The 21,197-nt window shown below is 37.4% G+C and overlaps 1 protein-coding gene across 4 annotated transcripts in view; it reads left to right on the top strand.

Annotated features, from left to right (window-relative positions):
• The window catches only part of cep43 (centrosomal protein 43), a 35,445-nt gene extending 23,335 nt beyond the window's left edge, over positions 1 to 12,110 (top strand). For all 4 annotated transcript variants that reach the window (XM_042333268.1, XM_042333269.1, XM_042333267.1 and 1 more), the window contains 7 exons: positions 296 to 367; positions 1,056 to 1,139; positions 3,735 to 3,847; positions 4,443 to 4,511; positions 4,631 to 4,673; positions 9,155 to 9,257; positions 11,527 to 12,110. In XM_042333268.1, the coding sequence (XP_042189202.1) occupies positions 296 to 367; positions 1,056 to 1,139; positions 3,735 to 3,847; positions 4,443 to 4,511; positions 4,631 to 4,673; positions 9,155 to 9,257; positions 11,527 to 11,601 (559 nt within the window). In that variant the 3' untranslated portion in view covers positions 11,602 to 12,110. The remainder of the gene's footprint in view (positions 1 to 295; positions 368 to 1,055; positions 1,140 to 3,734; positions 3,848 to 4,442; positions 4,512 to 4,630; positions 4,674 to 9,154; positions 9,258 to 11,526) is intronic.
• The last annotated feature ends 9,087 nt before the right edge of the window (positions 12,111 to 21,197 follow it).

The following is a 21,197-nucleotide window of genomic DNA, read 5'->3' as shown; positions in this document are numbered from 1 at the left end:
CAGTCACTACACTTGGCAGTAAATCTTGTGAAGTGCTTTGAGACATCCCTGACATTATAGACATCAAATGTAAGGATTATTATTTTCTTAACTTGTAATCTTTATACCTTCCAAAGGCAACTAAAAAGAAGTTATTTCTAACAATTAGTCATTAATGAACTGCATTATTATTTTAAAAAACTTGCATTAGCTGCTGTTTTGACTATTACAGCTATTAACCTATTGTCTATCTGTTCTTTCCTTTCTGTTGCATATCCTGCTCCTTTTCTTTGTTTAATTTCTGCTGTGATATCAGTTCATCCCAGAAAGATAGAAGCATTTCAGGGCTCCACTCTTCAAATAGTAAAAAGAAGGGCAGCCAAAAAGTGTAAGTACTTCAGTTATTTGTATCTGGATAATGTCGTATCCATAATGGGTACAACCTGTTTCTGTTGGCTCTAAAACTTTGAACATTCAATAATTTGATTCTATAGAACTATAGATATTTATGCTGGCAGGCAGTATTCGTGCTGGTAGTGCTGTGCTGTGTCTTTGTCAGATTCAAAATATTATCACCATTAAAAAGACAGCTTTTTGGCCTCTATGAAAGTTTTGACATTTGAAATATATATACATACATATATTGCACAAAATCCTTGAATCTGAAATTGATGCAGACATTTGAAAGCCTCTGAACACCACGGAAATGTGGTGCCTTGTCACAGAAAGTTGAAAGAAGCCATAGGTGTTGAAGAATATTTTCAACCACTGAGTGCCTGATTTGAATTGCTTCAGTCATTAAACCCATTATTGCTGCCTGATGTATTAATGTTTGCACTGCACTGGAGTGTCAACCTGGATTGTGAGCTTAAAGTCCCATAGGAGGGGCTTGAATCCACAACCTTCTGTCACAGAGGCAAGAATGCTACCAACTGAGCCGGACTGAAACCCAAGTGCAAATTCAAAGATTGTTTTGGTGTGCTTATCATTACCTTTGCTTTGTGTATGATGCATGTCTTTCCTTGATTCTCCATTTTTCATTTCTTTCATGCTGCATTATTTTCTCACTGGGTCAGAACCTCTGATACAAACAGTGACACCGATGAAGAAGCAGAGGATCCCTTTGTAGAGGCAGATGATAAACAGAGTGCTCTGGAGAGGTGAGATCACCTATACCATTTATTGGTTTGAGATTAGCTGAGATTTGTTAGGGGAACATTAGTTGTTTGTAAGTGGAAACAATTTCAAGAGTCCAGGAGTGAAAATGTTTCCAAGTGCCAGGAATATGAATGTGCTTGCAAAGTGTTTGAAGTATAAAAATACTAATAATTTGAGGTCAGTGGTGTAATCTATTTTCAACCTTATTTGAATTCAGTTATTTTGGAAGAATTAACATTTTATAATTATACAAAGGGCTTAAATGCCTCGCAAAGCATTTGAAACCAATCCCAGCTAACTCTGTGATTAGTGTTATTACATGTCCCCTTCTTTCTATCATTGTGATCCATCTGACGTTTTCTGAAGAAATAAAAAATCATACAGTACTCCATCTCTTATACTCTTATACATCTCACTAGATTTCTCAACCAAATAAACTTCTAATTCCCTCCATGCATCAACACTCATCCTTGAGGATTCTATTCCATTCTTTGTTTGATGTTGTTAAATCTAAACTCTCGGTTTACTTTCCCTCTTCTGAGCTTCACTTTTCAACATGTCAATAAAATCACCCTCTAGCCTTCTCTTTAGTATGAAAATTCCCATCTTTTTTTCATAACTTGGGTGCCTAATTCCAGCTGTCAGGCTAGTTACCCTTTGCTATAGCCTCTTCACTGCCAATATGTCTGTACTATAATACAGCAACCAGAAATGCACTCAGTGCTCCAGGTGGTACCAATATGTACACGTTCAGGATCACCTCCTACGTCTAATGCTCATCATTCTAGCTGTACACCCTAAGACCTAGTTTGCTCGCTCTACTGCTTCTGCACACTGATGCGTTATGATGAGCCATGCAGAATATTCAGCTGTTTTAAGTTTGTTAGTGGCTGTGGGAGAGGTACAATGCAGACAAAACTATGGAAACACAAGTGCATAGATCTTTATTAATAAGAAGCAGTATCATTTCAAGGTTGTGCCATACTTGGGATTTTGAATAACTGGGCAAAGTACTTACACTTTGTTCTTGCCAGTTATAACTTCATTCAAACTAATACATTGTATTACAGCTGTGTGCCATTTATCCACAATATATTACTGGCCATGGAATTTCGAAGTAATCCATTGTAGATTGTTTTTTGATAACATTTGCAAATTCTCCCTAATGAATTATGGATCAAGGATGCGACATAAACCTAAACTAATACTAATTGTAAGTAATGGATTCAAGGGAGCGATTTCATGACAGCATTCTAATTTCATCATTCATATGTTAGGTATTTCTAATGCTGTGTTTATCACCATGACACTCTTTGTTCGCAGATAGAGAAATCTGCTTAGCCTCCAGTCAATGTGATTAGGAGCGGAAGTATAAATCTGGAAGTGATATCCCATTGTCGCTTCCAGCAGTATAAATGGTGCATAAATGACTAACTCTTTAATCTTTCACTTTGACAACCGAGCCTCTGTCTCTGTTTAATTCCTGGCAATCATTTGTTAATTATCACTTGATAAATCTATATTGATTATTACAACTATTATGACTTCAGTATGGAAGTCATCCCACATCAATAACAGGGCACATCAGCCATCTACGTCCGCCTTCATTTGCTGCTTGCAAAGAAAACAAACCAAACGCGACATGAAACAACCCCTTGAAGTTCACTGTGTACTTTATTTATTTGGAGTGATTTCAAGGGTCTAATGTCATCTTGAGGTCCAGATGGCAAGTTACAAATTGTTTGAGGTTTACTGCAATGGCTTATGAAGTCATTGAACAATGTGATTTCTAGCCTATAAACTGTTCCTGGCTCTCATTTTGTTATGCAATAGCTATTATTCTCTACCTTTTACTTGTAAAGCTATCCATCTGTATTAATCGGCCAAATCTTGAAGCAAATGTACTTGACTATGGAGCAAACAGTAAACTTTTAAGTTTTTTCTGTGGGTGGTTGAGAATTCCATAATTTGTAATCTTGGTTTAACCAGCTGCTGTCTTTAGTACCTAGTTTCAAAGATAGAAACATATTGGGTTCAATTTAGCATTTTATTTGATATTTATCGCATCAGACGATCTCTTGATGCACTGGTGGCAATAACGTTCTTAATGCTGACGCCCATAGCATTGAACTTGCAGGTCACGACATTCAAGTACCATTTAGTGAGATATCAGCTACTCTAAATTTTTGTTTACAAAAAGGGCAATTACCTGGTAACCAGCTGAAAGTTCAACTCTGGTGGTTCAAGGACACTGAAAATTGCATGGGGAGAAGGTGGGGTCTTTCTCTGGCATATCTAGGTAACATTCAATGCATTACATATCAAATGTACCACTAAATTGACTCAAATAACAGTTTAAAGCAGGAATAGACTTATTAGCCCATCCACCAGCACCTTGGGACGTCCTCCCGATGTGAAAGGCGCTATACAAATGTAATCTTCTTCTTGTTATATTCTACCAAGCCAACGTTTCAAAAAATTCACACCAGTTTCTTCTTGTATAGTTTCTGTATCTACCATTTGAAGAAAAAATGTTGGATCAGATCATAAATTATTCAATGAGAAACATGTAAAAAAATTGTTTTTTCCCCAACTAGGCGGATTGACAAGCCTTCAGATGGCCTTACATCCCTTTCAGATGCTCCACCTCTGAGTGGGGCCTTAGGGTCCCTGGCAGGAGCATCTCCATTAAAAGTAACTGACAAGAGAGGTAAGTGAAAGATGGTCATTAGAACACGTGAGGATATAAACAAGAAGTAACTTCTATTCCTGTAATTATTCAGTGTTCAAGTGACTTCTGAAGGTACTTGCAGCATTTTGTGACTTCTAACTTTTAAGTGAATCTTTCTACTGTGCTCCTTCTTTAAGGTTTAGGCTACTGCTGTACAGTTTCTTCTTTAAAAAGAACATTGAGTGTAAGTGTATACAAATGTTTAATCTGCATAAAGGGTATTTAATGTTGAACCAAATTTTAATATGTACATGCATTACCAAAACAGAACCCTTAATTTGCCACAAATTAGGGAAGCGGTTGAAGCAGGAAGTGTTGAGTCCTTCAAACACAGATTAAATAGTTTTAGGAAAGAACATTATGGGATATAGCGCATAGGTAGTTTGGGACTTGTGGTGCGACCACCAGGAAGGCGAACTAGATGGACCTTGGTCTTTTTTTCGTCTAGCATTTCTTATGTTCTTGTACAAATAACATATTAGCTTTTATAATTCATTGTAAAGAGTCTTCAAGAGTCTGCTGAAGGTAGCACTAACTGAGAGTGTATTGAGTAACTTTTTTTTGGCCTCTATAGGTGGGGATAAAAGCAAAGAATTATTGGATCTTAAGGCAATGAATGAAAACATTGGCACACTGGGCCTAGGTAAGTAACAGCACTGTGAGAAAAAGGATTTGATACAATTAAATTCACCACTGATGGAATTTCAACCATTATTTTGAAATTGTGTTCATAAACCAATTAACATTTGCTGTCTACTTTAGGAACAGGAGATGAAGAAGATTATTATGATGATGACTTCATCAGGTAAGGCAAAGTTTTTCATTCTTGTTTACATTTTACTGTTGTATTCTGGATAATACCTTTTCATGGAACTTTGTTAAATTGAATTTGTTCAGTCAAACATTAATGTTGATCATCCATGGTTAAACTTTATTTAATGGGCAAAGATATCTCCATGTTAAAATCTTTTACTTTGATTGTTTCAGTTCTAGATTTAGCTCATAGACTGCCCGCAGATCTCCATATTTCCAGGAGGGCCTTATAATTGTTCCAAAATGAAATTAATTTTAATAACACATAAAATAAAAATCGTTGTTTCCTTTTTTTTAACTTTATTATCTTTTTCTCTTTTTGTCTACTTATTTTTAATTTTACAAAACTGAGTAAACTCAGTGGGGCTCCCACGTAGTAATCATGCTAGGTCAACAGAACTAATCTGTGACATTCTGAGGATTAAGTCACTGAAATCTGGGTAGCAAGATGTGTAGTGGAGAAAATTCAGACTTGCTGGATATCTTTGCAAAGCAATCACAAATCATACAAAAGGATATGAAATATTGCTGTATATAAGTAAATCTATAAAAGATAAGTGCATGGAAATGATACCATGTTTGGGCATTCTATTTACAAACAAATAACCAGATGTTTGAAAGGATTCAGTGAAGAGCAACCAAAATGTTTCAACAACAAATCAGAAGTAATTGTTACATGGTTGAAATTGGTATGCTTTCAGACTTTTTCAGAACCAATATAGAATCATAACATTTTCATATAGTACATAAGAAAGCCATTTGGTCAATGGTGCTCGCCTCTGCACCCAGAGCTATCACCTCTAATCCCATTCCCCTCCTCTTTTGCCATATGTTTAATATTAATTTTCTTCAAGTATTTATCCAGTGCTGTCTGATCTGAAGGTGACACTTTTAAATAATCCAGGTTCACAGTAATAGTCATTCATTTGAGTAGATAATGTAGCTTCTGATTCTTCTGTTGTATTCTGATTCACACCATGGATGGAAACATTCAAATGTGACTACTTATCTTTTGCAAGTAACTTTCTTTGTACTAATCAAATGAATGAACTCTTCCTCATGGGAGAAACCTACTATCCTAGCTGGAGAGTTAGTCAGATCTTCTTAGTCACCTTCTTCAATGAGCTGCTTCGTGATGACTTGGATATTGAAAGAACTATTATCTTTGTTCAGTGTGGAAACAGTTATAATAATAAATAATAATCCTTGCATTTATATAGATCTTATCACGTCTTCGAGACGTCTCAAAGCACTTCACAGAATATACTGTAAAGTGAATTGGCTGTATATTTTGTGAGTGAAACGGCGCAGCCAATTGCGCACAGCAGTGTCCCACAAACAGTCGCGGATTGAGCGACCAAATTATTATTTTTTTATTGAAAGGATTATTATCCCCAGAAAAGTGATCCGCCAATCGACTAATAACTGTCTTGCTATTTACTGCTAAGTGAACAGAGGAGATTTCAAGATCCTCACACTGGTGTTCAAATCCCTTCACTCTGGCACCTCCCTAACTCTCAGACCTCCTCACTCCCCAATCCACCACCCCGGCACCTCCGCTAGACTAGCACTGACCTCCGGCTCATCCCTTGCACCCTCCGCCCCACCATCGGAGGTTGCGCTTTCAGCCTCTTCCCCGAAACTCTGAAACACTCCCTCAACCCGTGCGCCTTGCCTCCTCTCCCATTTTTCAAGTCCCGCCTGAAAACCTTCCTCTTCGACCATGCCCCCCACCCCCCCGACCTGAAGTCAGGCTCCATTGCCTGTTAAGCGCTCTGAGACACTACCCTGCGTGGAAGCCACTATATAAGTGCAAGTTGTTGTGTGGAATAAGGAAACTTGCTCAACGTTTTGCCTTGCTCGAGATTCGAACCGAGGTTCTCTCGCTTGCGAGGCGAGTGCTCTAACCACAAAGCTACCGGACTCAATTGAATCGAATAAGGCACATAATATCAACTAGAAATAGTTTGTTCTTTGTGGACAGAACAATTTCTTAAGCCTATTTTATACAAAGTTATGTTTATCTTTGGCCATCCCCAAATGTTGACTTGATACAAATATTAGCACAAGGGCATACTGTAGCGATCAATTTTCACCTTGTTGATGCTTGAATAGAAGAACATCTGTAGATTTCCTATTTTATGAGAGAACCATGGAAACATAATCTAATTAGAAATTTGCACATTTGTATTTGATATTGTACAAATATACATACCAAATTTTCATCTGATCTAGTAGAAGGATAGCAATTTTGTTTGTGGCAAAGGTCCTTGGACTAGGTCAGAGACCACTTTTTGGATCAATCTTGAAAAATTGACTTGGATCAACCTTGAAAAATCTGTTGGATTGTCACTTCAAACAATCTTTATAGTATTGCCAAACCTTGCCTTCTTTCATCAAGAAAGGAATTTATAATTTACTACATGTGTTCAGTGCAATTTTCTCATCCGTATTAGAATGTTCACCCTCAACACCATCTTTGGGTACCAGTTAATTTTAATCCTGAAATATATGGGTGGTAAAAAAGGAAATAGCATTCCATGTTTTGTTTGATAGTAAATGTCATAACTTTAGTAGCAACATAAGTGAAACAATAAGAGAATGTAATGAAATATTTGTTATTTCTTTCTTCAGGTGGGAGGGGATTGTCTGATAGAGTATTGCTATCAATACTGCTATGCAGCAGGATGATTGCTGCTGTGGCCAGCAATGGTCCTGATTTTCCCTCAGAAACTCAGTCAAGAGCTAACTAAACTCTGAGCTAATTTTAAATGGTAATCCAGACAGGTATCCAGACTCAAGTATTCGGAACTGAAGTTGAGCATTTCCTAATCAGAAGTATCAGGTCACAATGTTTTCTTTAAAATTCATTTGAAAATTACTTCTGCAGCTGCTATTTGATAGAACATATCTGGTTTTGTCATCTGTTCAACCTCTGCATACAAATAGGATATTGCCAACATCTCATGAGTGAAAATCATCAAGTGTTTCTATCTCTTTAAGATTTTAAGATAGTTGTATTGTGTGGTTGGATGACTTCACGTACTATACTCTAAATAAAGTGCTTTATTGGGGGAAATAATCTGATTTGTTTTTTGCTGATTGCTATATGGACATAAATTTGATTCAACATGAGCTAGTAGTGTCAGATGACTCCAGTCTGGTTACAGAGCACTTTGAGCAGTTATTGAGAGGTTATGGCTTACATTCTCTCTCACTATTGTCTACCAATGAATTGGCCCAGACAATTATTAGATTTGTTTTCCATTATTGAGATGTAATTTTTTCCCCAATTTTATGTGATTCAATAAAGCTCACTGCCCACCCTATGCCATTTTAGACATTTTATTGCCTGTTTTCATCATCTATAAATGTTTTTGGAGTCATGGTACAAAAACTGGGGTTTCACTTAGAAAATCTAGTTATTTTGTTTGTACCCATTGTTTAACATTCTTTTGGTTCTGAATCTTTGAGTTCCAGATATTTTAGTTCTGTTTTTCTTTAATTATTGGACATTTACTTTCCAAGATTGCACATGTTTTACTGCTCTAGGTGTTACTCACAGTGGGAATGTCTGAGTGGATCCTGGCCATACAGCTATGATAGCATTACCTTGTGTCAGTTTTACATCAGTGGTAACATTTTTACTCATTGGCAAGAGAGGAACTTTTTATATTTGTATGTTAAATACAAAGCTTTCCAGTTAAAGAAATCCCTCCCCCAAAATTCCTTATTTGGCCCTCGTTGTGTCCACATTTAATTATTCTATGGCCCTGCCCGGCAGACTCTACAGCTCCTCTACATAAGCTGCAGACAATCCAGAACTCTGCAGCCCTTGTCCTCTTCCACACCAAGGTCTGTAAACCCATTCAAGATCCTCGTCCTCATATTCAAATGTCTCCATGGTCTTGCCCCATCCTACTTTTGTGAACTCCTATAAAGCTAACAACCCGTTTGAGCTCTCTGCTCAGCAGACTGTCCCGCCCCTAATCCACCCCACTGGGTTAGGTTGCAGCCATTTTGCCGCCGATCTCTGGAACTTTCTCCCCTAGTGCCTCCAACTTGCCCACCTCTCACCACACCTTTAAAGCCCACCTCAACTTATCTTTTTAATCATGCTATCGGCCATCTTTCTCACCTTTTCCCCTCCCCACCACCACCTGGGTAAAGTGCTCCTGAGTAACGAGACGCTCTCCTGACACAAAACATAATATAAATTTCTGTTTTATGTTTCCTGTTTATGATTTTGTAGTTTTAAAGAACTTAGAGTTGATGACTAGTAGGCTCATTTTAGTTGTGACTTTTCTCCAGTAAAAATAACTTCAAATTGTATTGGTAGCAAGATTTGTTTACTGTATTTTGTAGTGTTGGAATTATTCTGTACAAATTAATTTTTTTTTGCTGTTAAAAGGTTTAAATCACACATTATCTTTCAGACTTGAGACTAAATTTTTACAATTATGTCTATCACAGTGGCAGCCAGCGTTCAGATAAAACCAAGAGTGATGTGAGCATTGGTGAAGAAATTGAAGAGGACATCTCCATCGAAGGAGAAGATTTTGCTATCAGTGATAAGGTTTGTAATAGTTCCTAGTGAAAATGATTTTCCTCAGTTCCTTGTTCTTAAGTTAAAATAATGAGGTCAAATGCATTTCACATATAGCCTTTCAGCAGCACTGAAAACACATCAGTTTGAGTTTCCCTGTTTTTAGAAATGTAATGATGAAATATAGAATTTTGTAATGTTTTTTTCTCTGGTGCCTTTCCCTGTTTTTTTCGCTTTCCCTTTAAACCTTATACATTACTAGTACAGCCCAGCATTGCTATCGCTGCTTAATTAGTCTAAGTAGACCTGACCAAGCCTGGTGAAATATACTGACAGTATCTGCAGAAACAGTTTAAAATCTTCCAACTTTTAGTATTCACAAAAAATTAAATATATGCAAGAAAATTAAGTGTATGTTATATTTATGTATCTTTACATGGTCAATATGTACACATGGAGTCCTGTAACTTAGTGGTCACAGCACTTGCCTCGCAAGCGAGAGAACCTGGGTTCGATTCCCGGCAGGTCAAAAACATTGGGCAAGTTTCCTTACTCTGCTTACCCAGCAGTAAGTAGAACCCAGTAAATCAATTGGCGGATCGATTTCTGGGGATAATAATCCCTTCAATTTATTTTTAAATTGAATAGATTTCCCTGGATGTTGGTTGCACTCTGGCCTTTAAAATACAGTTTAAATAGTTCTGAAATAGTTATCTGCAGCAGAGTCCATAAGTTTGAGAACTGTGTGGTTATCCGAGTTTTGTTTTTTGACATCTACACACTAGCACAGCATTTAACCTTAAGGTACTAAGGTTCAATGTGTTTCATGTAGATGGTCTGAGCAAATGCTTGAGGTATTTGACAAGCAAATGCAATATTGCCAGAGAAAGTTCTTCCACCAAGTGAGTTTTAACGTCCATTCGTCAGGCTCTAATTGTTTCAAGAATATATGAATAAAAGAGCAGCACCCAGAGTTTATAATGCCTTGTCACTTCTTAGATATTTGCAAATGTTAAGAATGCTCATTACTGATGTAATTTTTTTAACCGATTTTAAGATTTCAGTGTTCGCTCCCATATATTTTTTGTTGATTAAGTCTACCATTATTTTCCTCTTCTTTTCTCATCTCCTTAAAATGCTCATTCTTGCTGGGGTGAGGTTACATTACTGCCAATAGCCCAGGAGGCTCTTAATGTGAATCCTAGCTGATTTTTCTCATCTTTAAGCTAGTGGCATTGATGGAAAATGTACTGCCCCAATTGCCCCTGGTTCAGATATGCTGGGTCAATCAAGCTGAGAATTGAACTTTCAACCTTCTGATTTGTATGTTGTTGTAGTGCACCTTTCCATGCTATGTTACCAGGACAGCATTTTGAAAATATTTTGTGTACATAAAGTATTTAAACTACGCCAACTCCCTGCTTCTCGGCCTTCCCAACTCTTCCCTACACAAGCTGCAGATAATAGATCATCCAGAGCTCTGCAGCTCGTGTCCTATCCGGCATCAAGCTCCATGATCCTATCACCCCCACCCTCGCCCGGCTCCACTGGCTCCCCATCCCCCAAATAGAGTTTGCCTTCAAAGCCCTACGTGGCCTTGCTCCCTCCTACCTCTGTGACCTGCTAACCCCATATCAACCTGTCCACTCCCTCCACTCAGCAGGCTCTGGCTTGATCCACATCCCCCGTCCGGCTCGACCCACCTTCGGCGGACGGGCCTTCAGCCTCTCTGTCCCCACCCTTTGGAACTCCATTCCACAGTCCCTTCACCTCGCTCCCTCTCTTGCCTCCTTCAAGGCATGTCTCAAGATCCACCTCTTCAAGAAAACCTTCGGCCACCCTTTTAACTCTGCCCTCACTGCCCTCCACCCCTCAGGATCCCAACCCTCCCCAGTTCGGATCCAAATTCCTGACAGTCCAGCACCTTGGATGTCTCCCAAAGTGAAAAGTGCTTTACATATGTGATTTGTTTGTTAAAATAATCCAGAAAATATCAGAATGTCTGTTTGAGTCAAATAAGCATTAGTGCATACCTGTGTTATATTGATATGTTATGTGGAAATGATACAAAATATATTGGATGATTTAGAAGTCACAATAGCTTTTGCTTTTTTTTATGTTTTATGAATCTAGAAAATATTTATATGAATTTGTTTATTAAAATTAAATTAGTTTTTTTAAATATTTGCATAAAAGTTTTGTTCTAATGTATTTCATCCTCGTGGAAGCAGTAATTGAATTATACACATTCTTTTGTGCAATATTTCCTCACGCTTTTCTCTGATTTACTTTCTTGCAGCTTGACGATCTCACACAAGACCACACCATCTCACAGTTTAGCGATGTGGCCGATTATTTAGAGGAGGTTTCATAGAAGCTCTGGCCTTTGGATGAACTGCACTGTACAGATCAATGAGTAGTTTTTTACTGCTTCTGTTCAGCAAATACTTTTTAGTCATCGTCCTCAACAGCTTGTAGCTGAACTATTGCAAGCTGCCTGTGCCTTGTTACATTTCAAAGCCTTGATTGCAGTTTAATCCTAAAAGCTGGGAAACCATAGTTTCAGGTTAAAACAATGCAAACTAAATTGGACTAGAAATTGGAGAATCTATCAAGTGGAATACAATACAGTGTGTTGTGAACATTTGGTGTTAAATTATTCCAACTTTAAGCTACATTGCACATGTAACAGAAAACCTGGTAACAATCAAAGTGTACTGAATTGTGTTAGTGTAAGGCGCACTATTTCACAGATCATCTTTCAGTGTGTGATAAATAAAGAAGAAATGCCTCACATTCACTTTACAATGGACAATTCAGTCCTACATGGTAATGAAATCTAATGTGTAAATAATATTTTGATTAAAAGCTGTTTTTAATGCAGACTTATTTACTGAATGGTGCTTATTGTACTGCATACACTTGATCTTCGTACATTTTGAGGAGTTGATTGAAGTCTTCCAAAAAATAGATTTTAAAAATATAACCAAATGACATACAATATTGGTCTGGTTTTTGTTGCATTTATTATTTATTATGAGAACAATACTATTTGTAAGATTCTGGAAACTATGCAAAGATATTGAATAAAGCTACGATTCAATGCAACCTTTTGGGTATACTAGAAATTAATGTTATAGAAATAAGGGCCTGGAACTTATAGCACCCTTATTTATATTGTTTGCTTATTTATTTACTTCCTAAGACATCCTCTCAATGTGAAAGGCACCATGCAAAAGTTAATTGTTGCAAAATGATTCACCAGTTTATGTATATAGTTAAGATAATTATACAGTCAGAATGGGTGCTAATACATAAATTGGAGATGAATACAGAATGAGCATGGATGCTAGAAGGGAAGAAGAGATTGGGGATATAACAAGAAAAGCTGGCAGAGGGTTTGTGGAAAAGAACTGATGAGAGCAGGAGAATGGTCAGGGGTATGGAGATGAGCAAAATATGAACCGAAGATGGAAGTGTGTTCAGAACCCAAGCCAGCTAGAGGTGCTTTTCCATTCTCTCAAGAAGCAATGTTTGTGTTTGCTTTCTACTAGATACTAAAAAAATTACAGCAAATCATTTAACACTTATTAGCTGAGAAGAGCCTATTCTGGCCAAACTTGAGTTAACAATAGCTTAAGCTTTTAAATATGACATTAATCTTTCAAGGCTGGATGTCCAGATCAAACTTCTTGCCTCAGTATTTCTACACTGAATGGTAAAGAACAGGATAGTGGCTAGAATTTACTCCATCTTCAGAAAATCCTGTGTACTCAACGCATAGAAATACAAGTCACAGTCAAATTCTCTTCAGAAATCCATAGTACCGGGACAGTTTAGGTATAAGTACCTAATGCCTCTGATAGGTTTCATAATTACAGTTTCCTGTAAACAAAAACAACACAGTTCAGTATTCCAAGTATTCTAATTTATTTTGCAAATCGCAACCTAGACTTGTTTAAACTCACAGCATGGGCTGAGCACATACACCAGCAGTGATACTGAGATTCATCTCTTCAATCTGAGTGAAAAAAAATCAGTTGAGAAACAGTGGCCATGACTGACCTCTCCTTAATTTAGATGTAAAGTAGCTTTGTATTAGTACATGAAAAGAACGTCAAGCACATTTCCACAATCTTACAAAACGGTCATAAAAAGTTTAGTCTTAATAATGTACATCTGCTGATAGTCACATGATAAATATTATTGGGTCACCTACACGATCCTTTACTTCAGTTAGTCCCTTTACTCTTGATGGTAAATACAGATAAAACGACTGAAAATTATGCCATTGTTTTAACTAAATGTAACATCTCTGAATTAAAGTCAGCAATGTTACGCTTACCTAGAGTACAGGGTGTTCACAAAGTCCTGTTACCCTCATTTTTTGTTTCTGCAGTGCACAGACCAACAACTTAAAAGGTGGGAGAATGATTTTATTTAGAAGTATTTAATTGTATTCTGTAAAAGTGTTTACTGTATTTAGACGTCCATCATTTTCATGGCAAATAATGATCCGTCGGCATCTTCGGTGCAACCTCTTCTGTAACGTGGATGGAGTGACAGAAGCTACTGGTATGAGATATTGTTACACTCTACTCATCTGCCACAGAAAATAATTAATTGTAAGAAAAACACAAGAGGTAACAGGACTTTGTGAACACCCTGCAGAATAAAACTTGTTGCTCATCCCTTAGTAACATAACTTATCCCAAATCTTAAAAGGGCACATTTACTGCCCCAGTGACAGTTTCTCCAACTACTAAGTGAGATGCCAATTTAGTGCCACTTTGTGCAGAACTACCGCCCATCGCCACCCCCACTGCCGCCATTTCAATTCCAAACTTCTTCACCCCAAACTTCCACCAGTGCAGGATCCCACATTCAACACCATCGCCAAATCCTCACTTCAAATGACTTTCATTAAATTGTTACCTAAACTTAATGCAAGCAGCGGTATTGGAGAGAGTGGTATTGGAGAGAAAGGTAACAGATTGGTTTGAATGCAAGTGAAGAACAGACAAGTTGAATATACACTGGCAACTATCAAATTCAAAAGACTTCTGAAGGATTTGATCGTGAAGACTTCTAAATAAATGTCATTTTTATAAACCTGAATGGTACAAACTGGAACTCGTGTAGTTAACTGCAACCGTTGGTCCTGATCTGCAGGTCACGTATATAGAATCCTAGAAATGTCAGCACAGGAGGCCGCTCAGGGTAGATTTGCTTCATTTGGTGGTGCTCTCACCTCTGTGTCACAAGGATACATTAAGACTTGAGCTCATAATTTAGGCTGACATTCCAGTGTGAGAAACTGGCCCTGTCTATTGTTTCAGGAGGATGCTGACGATCTCATGGTTTATTTTGAAGAAGAATTGGGAGCAATCCCAAATTCTAGATTAATGTTTCCCCCTCAACCAAATACCACCAAAAGCTGATCAAATTTTTATTGCTGTTTGTAGGACATTGCTGGTGGTAGATTAGTTGCCACGTTTGCCTTCCTAATCATAGATGCACTTAAAAGTATTTAATTGTGGGAAGCCCTTTGAGATATTTTGATGTGATAAGGCAATATTGTGCTTGTGTATGGTACTATTTGCTATAATCTAACTTCTGTGCCGTCTCTGTAATATATATAGGAACATAGGAACAGGAGTAGGTCATTCAGCCCCTCAAGCCTGATCCGCCATTCTGTAAGATCATGACTGATTCTGTACCTCAACTCTAACTACCTGCCCCCTTATCCTTGATACCTTCACCTAACAAATATCTATCCACCTCAGTCTTGAAAATTTGAATGGATCCAGCATCCACAGCCTTTTCAGGTAACAACAACAACTTGCTTTTATATAGTATCCTTCATGTGGGGTAATGTCCTGGAAGGCTTATCCTTTTATATCTATATCCAAGTTTTTATCTAATTCTCTTAAATGTTGGCTGAAATAGGCACATTTAAGATGTGTTCCACATCTTCATAACCCTTTGTGTAAAATACCTCCACTTTATGTTTCCAGTAATGATCTTAATTTGTGCTCACTTTGTGACTGACAGATCATCTTGTGGAAATAATCTTTCCCCGTTTAGATTCCAAAATCATAATTGTAAACACTTCAATGAGGCCGCCTCTTAACAATACAGTCTCAGTTTTTGATCTTTTCATTATAACTCATTCCTCTTATCCATTTTATTATTAATATTTACTGAATCTACCCTCTCAATGATCCTTTATAATGAAGAGTCCCAAAATCCACACAACGCTCCAGCTGTGGCATACGATAAGAAAAATCGCATGTCACATGAATCCCTATTATTATTAACTCCCATTTATTGATCAAATGATATATAATTTGGTATATGGGATATAATCAATAATTTTTCTCCCTATCTCCCCACCCCCAAAAAAATCACAATAAGTTCACAATGTTATGTTTATTACTGTGTGAGAGAAAACGGGACCATTTTCTTTTAAAAGAACTTCTATTATGTCCCCTCTTATGCTTACCTTTTTTAAAAAAATCTGAAAAAGTTATTTTCCAACTCAGCCAATATGAGGGTTAAGAGGTCAGCAGTGTCAAACATTCCTGAAATTTACTCCTTTTTAAAGGTAAGAGATAGGAGCACCTGGTTTGTGTTAGAGCTGTCTCCTTGATCCAAATAAAACATGAAAGGAATGGTGTGTGTGCTGATTTGATTAATCTATCACTTAGATTTTAATGAACTGTCTGTCACATTGTAAGCCATGCAATTAGACATTTGTACTGATTTTTCCAAAACAGATAAGTATTGCTTAGACTAAGGTCAAGTTATCCAAGCTCAATAATAATGCATTAATTCTTTGAAAACTGAATAATTTGCAGATTTCAAGCTTCAAATACAGGATACCTGCAAAATCAAGGACAAATATAAGGAACATTTAATTGCAAAAATCTCCGAATAAATGTAAACCTCTAAGCCTGATTTTAGTTCGGCAACAAATATACTATTACAATATTAAACTACTTTTACTATTGTCATTCAGCATATACAGACATGGTCTTTCAAAACAATGTATCCAGCTCATTCTCTTTTCCATTTACCTTTTACCCATTTTTATTTGGTTATTTAGGTTATTGTACTTGTAGGTACTTATACAGTAAGAAGCCGATTAAAATATTTATGAAGAATTATTAGTCTTTATTTCCTGATATATGAGTGTAAAATGATACAGTACCGGGCATTAGTGCAGAGCTAGGTTGTTGAATGAACGATTGTAGAGCAATGATATTCAAAAAAATGGTATTATCTTTGGCTGTTAATTTAATGGATTTAATGGTACATAGATTATTATAAATACTTAATGTTAAGTTGCATCAAATGGAGTGTCACCATACATGTTACACAGCATTGAGTGAGGCATTTGTCAAGATTATTTCTATGTTAACTTTCTGACCTTTCTAAAGTTTTGGATTAATTACTGAGTTCAGTAAGTTCACCTTTGTCTTTTTTGCAAATCAATTTTGCAAACATAACGCACTTAATAAATACAGCATCAATTTATATTGTCATCTTTCTTGAAACCTGAAACTAACTCCATAATCTAGATGGAATCTGCACCTCAGGGACGAGCCAAAAATCTTGTAAAAGTACACAAACTTCTTTCTCGAAAGAAACCTCTGCTTTGTTTTTCTTCTGTTTTACTTGGCTAGAGTCACAGTGAGTTGAAATGGAAAGGAATGACTTTATGAGAGTAGGGGAGTGGTGGTGCCAGATACAGGACGTGACCTGTCCGAGTCAAAACCTCCCGGGAAGGCTGCAGCAGTCTAGTTAAATTGGCAGCTACTGTTTGTAGCTTCTCACACAGTTTCAGACAGTGATCGCTGGATTGTACCTCATCATACTGTACTGACCACAAAATAACAGTTTGGAAAACCTTCCCGTTCTGTCAGTTGTTGATTTTATAGACTCTATGCCACGGTCTAATAATAATAATCATAATGATCCTCGCATTTAGTGTAGCGCCTTTCACATTGGGAGGACGTCCAAACGCGCTTCACAGGACTTTCTGTGAAGTGGAGTGACTGCGTATTTGTAGGCAAATGTCAGTTTCAAGGTCAAATGGGATATGATATGGGTACACAACTAACAACCTAAAGAATATCTTCTATTGAATGAAAGAACTTACATTTTTATAGCTTGTGATAAACCATCTCAACGTGCTTTACACTAATTGTGAAATATAGTGACTTTTTGTAGGGAAATGTGATAGCCATTTTTCACACAAGTTCCCACAGACTCAAGCAGACTCAAGTTCTCAAGTATAAGGTAAGTGCTTGAATAATCTGGAAGATTGTTGGTCAAGGCTTTGGAAAGAGTCTCTTCTGGAGGAACAATTATTGTTGTTGTTATCCTCTTCTCATGTGTTTTTGATATCCATCTCATGATTAGACAGGCAGGACATTGATTTAATGCAGTGGTGGCCTACCTTTATGGTTGGTCGATAAAATTAATTTTCTTGATTGAATATTTATTACTTTATGCCATAAATCAAGAAATATTCCATCAAGAAAAAACTGAAAACATACTGACGATCGAACATGTGCTTACTTAGACTCATGCGAGTATTTGGGTGAGGATGGGTGCTTCTTGATGGCCTCATGGGCCACTTCTGGCCCTTAGCCACAGGTTGGCCACCACTGATTTAATGTCTCATCTGAAGGATGGTATCACCACCAATGCACTCACCCTAATTCTACACTGGAGTATCATCCGTAAGTTCAGGACACAACCTGGAACTTGAATCCACAATCTTCTGAGCCAGAGGCAAGAGTGCTAACAATTGAGCCAAAGAACTGTGAAAGACACTAGGGGCAACTTAGGTTGTACTAAAGCAGATGTCAGCTCTTTCTGCCAAAACTAGTCAACCTTTAAATTGTATTATTACACTTCATTTGGAAGACTGTCGAAATATATATAAAAAAAATAGTAAATTATATAAGTATAGAATTACCAGAATTATATTTTATGAAAAACTATATTCGCATATCTTGCTCTTCTCCAGATTTTTACCATAATAACACAAGCTTAAAACAATCCTTGCATTTGCACACAGCAACGTCCCACAAACAACCATAAAGTAAATGATGAATTTTATTTGGGTTTGGATCTGGTGTCTTATATCCGAAGACACCAGGAGAAATCGCTCTTCATTTTAACATCCATCTGAGGAGACAGACAAAAGCTCGGTTTAACATCTCATCCAAAGGATGGCACCTCCAACAATGCAGTAAAACCCCAGCACTGCATTAGTGTGTCAGTATAAATTTTATGGATTCCACATTGTGACATAAGCCTTGAAACCGCACCTTCTGACTCAGAGGCAACCGTGTTGCTAACTAAGGTAGTCTGACATACACATGTACAGATGATATATAGGCACACAAAACTTGTGCATTACAACCAAAATTACCTGCAAAACAAAGACATGTAAAGCAATATTAAATATTGGAGTTTAAAAGAAACTATTGCATTATGTTTGACTCATTCCATAAGAACTGCAGTGTGTCTTTCATTTATGAGTGTTGTTTCTGTAGATCGTGCCTATAGCTGAAGGCTCTGTTCAGTCAATCTGTACCCAATGTATTTCAGGAAGAAGAAACGACAATACCAGGTGCTGGAGCACATTACATTCTGGAGATGTGCTGACCTTCCACAATGCAACAGCACCAGCCAGGAGAGTATTTTCTTTGTGATTACACTTTTACCATTTTCAAAGAGTGTATGGTTCTTCTTAGATATTCAGAAAATATCACTCACATGTTACCATTTTCCTTCCAACAAAGCCCATCATTTGGTTGGTATTTAAGTTAAGCCATATGCTACGAGTTGGTCTACAGACCTACATCTGTGTGTCTGAGGCGATTGGCTTTATATATTTTCACTGCCACCCAATTAATATCCAGCCTTACGTTTTTAATTGCATTTAGAAGTGATTCCTGTGATTGTGTAAAATAATATTAATCTTTGCATTTGATCTAGCACCTTATCACATTGTCGAGATGCTTTACAGGATATACTGTAAAGAAAATAACACTATGTCTTAAGAAGTAACTTCTTGATCTTGATTTAGGCTCTGACTACATCTAATTCTTCTATCTTGGGAATCCTCCAGTTTGCATAAAACTTCTTTTCATTAGATCAATTCTCTTTAGTGCTATCAAAGCTCATCTACTGACCACAGAGGCCCCATGGATTTAGAAACAGCAGGTCACGCCTCAGCAATTCACTGGAATTCTACGTGGAAATAACTAAACCGGTGGATGAAAAGGATCCAATGAATATTATTCACTTGAATTTTCAGAAAGCCACCACAAGTGAGGCATTTTACCTCTTTAAATGCTATGTGGCCTCCTACAAGTTTACTTGCTTTTTATGTCAGAAGTTGATCTATGATGTGACCATGTCGATAAAACAAATCTCGTGGGGATGGTAAAAAGAGAGAGAAAGGTTTTTAAAACAGAATCTAGAATTGGCAGAAAAGATTAAAGATGAATGAAAGTAGAAATAAAATAAGATAGGGAAGAAGAGAAATATATTGGAAAAGAGACAACAGGACAGGCATAAAAAAAGGATTTAAAATGTTTCATGGTTTTTTAAATTGTGTATTGGGAATTTATTTCAGTATGTTATGGTTAACCTTTTTTGCAATAAAGGCATTTTTGATATCTTAGCGGCTTCATTTACAAGTTTTTCTTCAGTGTCCCTAACAAAACCTGTTGACCCAGGGAGATAGGAATTTCTATAGACCTACTGGCAGCTGAAGGGTACCAAAGATAAAAGATCATGGAATCGATGGAAAATTAGTAAAATAGATTTAAAGCTAGCTTGGTAACAGGAAGCAGAACAGTAAATTAAATGAGTAATACGCTCTTCTAATTGGTGGATGCAAGGAAGCTTTTGGCCAACTTACTTTTATCTTCTTGGTCTTGGAAGTTCGAGGTAAAGAGAATAATAATAATAATAATCCTTGCATTTGATATAGCGCTTTATCACTTCTTCGAGATGTCTCAAAGAGCTTCACAGAATATACTTTAAAGGAATTGACTATATTTTGTGGATGAAATAGGTAATTTGAGCCAAATAGTTTACTTCTGTGCTGTACAATCTCTGCAGCACTGTTAATTGGTGTCCCCCTATCTCCCTGGTGACAGGCCATATCTAGAGGAAAGTTGAGTCAACTCTCTGCAGTGGACTCAGTGATGCTATTCTGTACAGTTTTATTATACCTTAGAGGCTTGTTGAAGATTAAAAAGCCTGTCTGGCTCATCAATGAGACTTGGAAATGCAGATATGTCACTGGAACTGGGATTCCTTCACACTCAGCTTTTGATAACTCCTCAAACCAAAGCCTTACTGGATAGATAGCCTGAGCTGGACAAACAGTGGGAGACTGACCAAAATTTTCAGAGTATCCCAAATTGAACTTTGGGGCCATAAAAGTTTGACTTTCACGCAACTCCCACCTTTACTCTTCCTGCTAAGGAAGGGGCTAAGTTAAATACAAGGAAAATATACAGTATCCAAAATGACAGTTAAATGAATGTGCTATACAACAACAACAACAAGATTACATTTGTATAGCGCCTTTCACGTCAGGAGGACGTCTTAAATCTATAGAATTGTGAATTAACATTACAACAACAACTTGCACTTTGTGTCTCAGCGCTTAACAGTGGCGGAGCCTGGCTCAGTGTCGGGTGGGGAGGGAGGGGTGGGGTGGGAGGAGGTGACCATAAGCATGGTCGAAGAGGAAGGTTTTCAGGTGGAACTTAAAAAAGGGGAGAGGTGGAACAAGGCGGAGGGATTGAGGGAGAGTGTTCCAAAGTTTCGGGGCGTAGTGGTTGAAAACACAACCTCCAGTGGTGGAGCGGAGGGTGCGAGGGACATGCAGGAGGCTGGTGCCAGTTGAGCGAAGGTGCCGGGTGGTGGATT

This window comes from Callorhinchus milii, unplaced genomic scaffold, assembly GCF_018977255.1.
Source record: "Callorhinchus milii isolate IMCB2004 unplaced genomic scaffold, IMCB_Cmil_1.0 Scaffold3, whole genome shotgun sequence".
Lineage (NCBI taxonomy): Eukaryota > Metazoa > Chordata > Chondrichthyes > Chimaeriformes > Callorhinchidae > Callorhinchus > Callorhinchus milii.
This window is presented reverse-complemented; position numbering and strand designations above follow the sequence as displayed.